This window comes from Penaeus japonicus, unplaced genomic scaffold (assembly GCF_977035675.1).
Source record: "Penaeus japonicus unplaced genomic scaffold, GWHDUDI00000001_assembly GWHDUDI00000040, whole genome shotgun sequence".
Lineage (NCBI taxonomy): Eukaryota > Metazoa > Arthropoda > Malacostraca > Decapoda > Penaeidae > Penaeus > Penaeus japonicus.
In genome coordinates, this window is record NW_028234442.1 from 14,953,756 (window position 1) to 14,958,755 (window position 5,000).

Sequence of the window (5,000 nt, forward strand, 5' to 3'; positions counted from 1 at the left end):
TTTTTACCTCGTTATCAATGCCATCTTTTGATCATAATTCGTGTAGCATACTCAATGGACCACGTACCTTATCCCCGTATAAAAGTTCAAAAGGGGAAAACTTTAAGCTGTCGTTAGGCGTCTCGCGGTAAGCAAATAATGCTACGGGGATGTACCGATCCCAGTCTTTCGGATGCTCTGAGCAAAGCTTTTTGATGATGGATTTTAAAACACCATTAAGCCTTTCAACGGCGCCATTACAACATGCGTGGTATGGTGACGTGTACAAGGCTTTCACAGAGAGCAAACGATGAATTTCGCTCATTAAATCAGATTTAAACTGGGAGCCGCGATCAGACATGATTTCCTTCGGTATGCCAATGCGAGAGAAAATTTCGACCAAAGCTTCGGCAACAGGTATGGTGTCTATATTCTTAAGAGGTGCCGCCTCAGGGTGTCTAGTGGCATAATCTATTAAAGTGAGAATATATTTGGCATAATCTATTAAAGTGAGAATTTATTTGACATAACCTATTAAAGTGAGAATATATTTATGTCCCCTTTCTGAACTTGGCGTGACTGGACCAACAATATCTATCGCTACACGAGAGAATGACACTGATATGACGGGGATGTTCTTCATTGGTACCTTCCTTACACTGCCTCTGGCTGAAAATTTCTGGCATTTAGGGCACGAACGACAAAACCTTTTAATGTCGGCCCCGGCACCAGGCCAAAAGAAGTGATCAAAAATTTTACTAGATGTCTTACGGTGTGAGAAGTGGCCAGCTACAAGGGCTTCGTGAGCAAGGTGCATTACATTACTGCGATATTTCTCAGGCACCACCAACTGTTTCCCTCCTATTTCATACTCGTTCTGACTGGCTACACAAACTCTGTAAATCAATCCATCAATCATCTGGTAATTGATAGAACGACTCTTACTCTTAACAGATTCACCATTCGCAATTTTGTCTCTTATAGATTTCAGACTGTTACAAGACTGTTGTTCTTTAACAATATCATATTTAGTGATATTCCTATTCAGGAAATCAGGACAGGAAAGAGTTGTAGATTTAGATATATTCCCTTTCGAAGAGCGAGTTTGAACGTTAAGGGCTAGTTCGGCTAGCTTAACACCAGTATTTTCATCTTTACAATCAGAAATTGAATTTGAAGGATTTTCCTTATGTATCGCCTGACAATTGTTACGTATATTTGCGTTATTAGTGACTGTATCATGCTGTGAGTCGTTACCATATGGAAATCTAACGCCAGGAATGAGACCAATTAAAATATCGGCAAACTTAATAGGAGCTGCGATGGCATTGATCCAACCAGTAAAGAATTTGCTTTGTATCAGACATCTCACTTTAGGAAACACGCTCGGGACACCGAGGAAATCGTCCACCTCAGCAACTTGGTTGAGCCTGAATCTAGATGGTACCAATTTTTCGTTTACTATTACACTAGAGCAACCCGTGTCCAGAATTACTCGAGCCGGTTTTTCACAAAGTCTTCCATTAGGATGAGACAGGCTGTTTGGAGGTACAAGTTCTGCTTCAAACACAAAATTTACTTTAGAAGCAATAGCTTTACTGGGTTTAAAATTTCGAGGATTGCCAGGGCACTGGGGACGAATATGACCGGATTTTCCGCAGCCGTGACACTTCACTTCTGTGTTTTCCCTTGGGATTGCAGGTTTGACGGACGCACGGGACTTAGTTATAGTAGTTATGCGCGCCACGATAGCGATCTGCCGCATCTGCCATGTCATGTGAATCACTTTAGCCACGCTCTTTCAAGAATACCCTAAGGTCATAACCACAATTCATAAGGAGTTGGTCAGTAACAAGAAAATCACACAAGGATTCGTAATCTTTCTAAATTAAGTTTCATCCTTACGATAAGCTGAACGTAGCTCTCTCTATCTCTGATTTTACTTTCTCTAAATTAAGGCGGTATGAATCGGCATCTACAGTGTAAGCCTTTAGCAAAGCGTCTTTCAGTTTGTTGTAGTCCTTAATACTTTCGTCTGGTAAAGATGTGTACACCGTCAACGCGCGACCTCGCAAGCACGAACTCAAGTACACGTGATAGTCTTCCCTCTTCCACTTGTGAATCTCTGCTAATCTTTCGAATCGTTGTAAATAACTATCCAATTCGTCATCTTCATCAGTAAAAATAGGCAGCCTAAGACCTTCAAAATATGGCAAATTTGTCTTAATACTCGCGGCTTCTTGAATTTTAATCAAGTTTGATTGCGCGAGTAGTAATTCATGCGCGCGTTGTTTCTCTGCTTCAGCGCGCTGTTTGTCTGCTTCAGCGGTCTCTAATTCTAGTTTCCTTAGTTCCCGATCTGCTACCCTCTCTTCTCTATCAGCTCTTTCCTTTAACATCTCCTTTAACACCAGGAAACACCTTCACACGTTATGGACATACTAGTCTGGAAATTTCTAAGTATTTCAACCAAGAGCTTTATATTGCCACAAGAATTTGATAAATCCTTCTCACTGCGCCACTTGTAGGAGGTTTCTAAATTATAGATCTCATTTTCTCAATACATATGTATCTTACACATTTATAATTGATTGAAGTTAAAAAAAAAGTATTATGTTCTTTACCATTTCATTTTTCATGTTTGTTTATTCTTTTCATTTTAATTAATGATTATTTGTTTTGGATATTTATCTTATTATTATGGCAAAGGAAAGTGCTTGGGTTATAATAGAGATTTATCATAACAAATAAAAGCAAAATATTATATATATTGACACTGAATACAAGTTCGACATTGGATGGTTACTGCAGATCGGCCTGATTCTTCAGAAACTGCGAGTAGCTTTTGTTATGTTTTTCCAGAAGATGTATATAAAAAAAGGCTGAAAATAGTTTACAAATTAAACAAATATAATAAAGTTCAACTCACGAGAGTGGTGGGTGGATGGCGAGTGAGGACTCACCTTTGTTTGGAAGGTGTGAGGTCACTTCCCAATTACCCTTACCTTACCTTACCCGAAAAAATCTGGCTATGCATGCTCGTTTGCGTAAGCTCGTTAAGCATTCACCCCGTATATGATATGCATATACGACAAATCCACCGATAGTTTGTATGTGCATGCATATATACACATATACACATATATGTACATATATGCATATGTATACATAAGTATTTACATAAATACATATATACATGAATGTATGCATATAGATATATAGATATCTATATATACATTTATGTATAAATAAATATTTATATATATGTATATATATATCTATATCTATATATGTATACATGTATTTACAGATAAGTAGATACAGATGTATATGTATATATATATATACATATGAATATATATATTTACTTATATATATATATATATATATATATATATATATATATATATATTTACACACACACATATATATATTTACATATATATATATACATATATATTTACACACACACACACACACACACACACACACACACACACACACACACACATATATATATATATATATATATATATATATATATATATATATATATTCATATAAGGTTATATGCATCCATGAATATATTTCATGTATATATATGTATATATATACATATATATACATGCTAATATATATATATATGTATATATATGTACATCATTAATATATTGCATATATTTGTATATATATCTACATGTATATACACACACGGATATACACATAAACCTATATATTTACTTATATATTAGAATATATATATATATATATATATATATATATATATATATATATATATATATATATATATATATATATATATATATATATATATATGTATATATATATGTATGTGTGTGTGTATTGAAATATATAAATAAATATGTACACACACATATATGTATATGTATACATATAACTATACATATGTAAGTATATAACCTCAGGACTGACCCCATTACACTTGGCTGCTGAAAAAGGTCACTTGGCTGTGGTCGAGGCACTGATCGGCAAAGGGGGCGATCCGAAGGCCAGGGACGATGACGGTCTGGCAGTTTCTTATGAGACTGAGTCGGTTGGTCAGGAAAGCTGACCGACCTTGAACGAAGGCGGATTCTTATATCACTGTGATTCTAATTGTTGGATTTATAGAAATTGGTTATTGTTATTTTCATTTTCTTAATAGCATTATCATTATAGACTATCACTGATTATTATTCACGATATCATAATTTATTTTATTGTCGTTGTTGTTATTGATATAAATATATTTGATAGTAATATTGTTAATTATATCATTATTACGTTTAGTACTATTATCATCATTAGCAATATTATTGTTATTATTACTACAGTTGTTAATATTGTTACCATGATCATCTTAGTTATAATTATCATCAATATTATTGTCATTATTTTGATTATTGTCATTATCGTCATTATTATTATCATCAGCATCAGCGCTATCATCATTCTTATCATCAGCATTTTACAGTGATTATCACGATATTTTATTCATTATCATTACTGTTTTAATAATCATCATGATCATTATTGGGATAATGATAATGGTAGCTAATATTATCATTATCCTTATCGTGATGATAATGGTATTTACTATCATTATCATTGTTTTTATTACTATTGTTGTCATTATCATTGTTATTGTTATTATTATTATCATTATTGTTATCGTTATCATAAAAGATGTATAATTACATTGCATGTTCCTGTAACTTCCTTTTCAGGATGGACTCCATTGAAATTGGCTGCTCAAGAAGGCCACGAGGAGGTGGCCGAGGCGCTGCTCAGCAAAGGGGCCAGAGTCGACTTGAAGGACGATGAGGGTAAGGCAATTCCATATCAGACTGATGCGGTTTATTCGCATATCTTTTTGTAATAACACTGAGCGATATGCTGGTAAAGATAAGCCAGATTTGCGGAGCAATTACCCACCCTAGTGCCCGGGGCTCGACCTGTTGACAGCTGATATAGTGATGACACAGGTCTTCATAATCATG

The 5,000-nt window shown here is 34.6% G+C and overlaps 1 protein-coding gene across 1 annotated transcript in view; it reads left to right on the forward strand.

Annotated features, from left to right (window-relative positions):
- The first annotated feature begins 140 nt into the window (after positions 1 to 140).
- Positions 141 to 5,000, forward strand: part of LOC147466905 (uncharacterized) — a 31,664-nt gene continuing 26,804 nt past the window's right edge. Inside the window, exons 1-2 of the mRNA XM_086533776.1 lie at positions 141 to 396; positions 4,728 to 4,826. Of these exons, the coding sequence (XP_086389902.1) occupies positions 339 to 396; positions 4,728 to 4,826 (157 nt within the window). The 5' untranslated portion in view covers positions 141 to 338. The remainder of the gene's footprint in view (positions 397 to 4,727; positions 4,827 to 5,000) is intronic.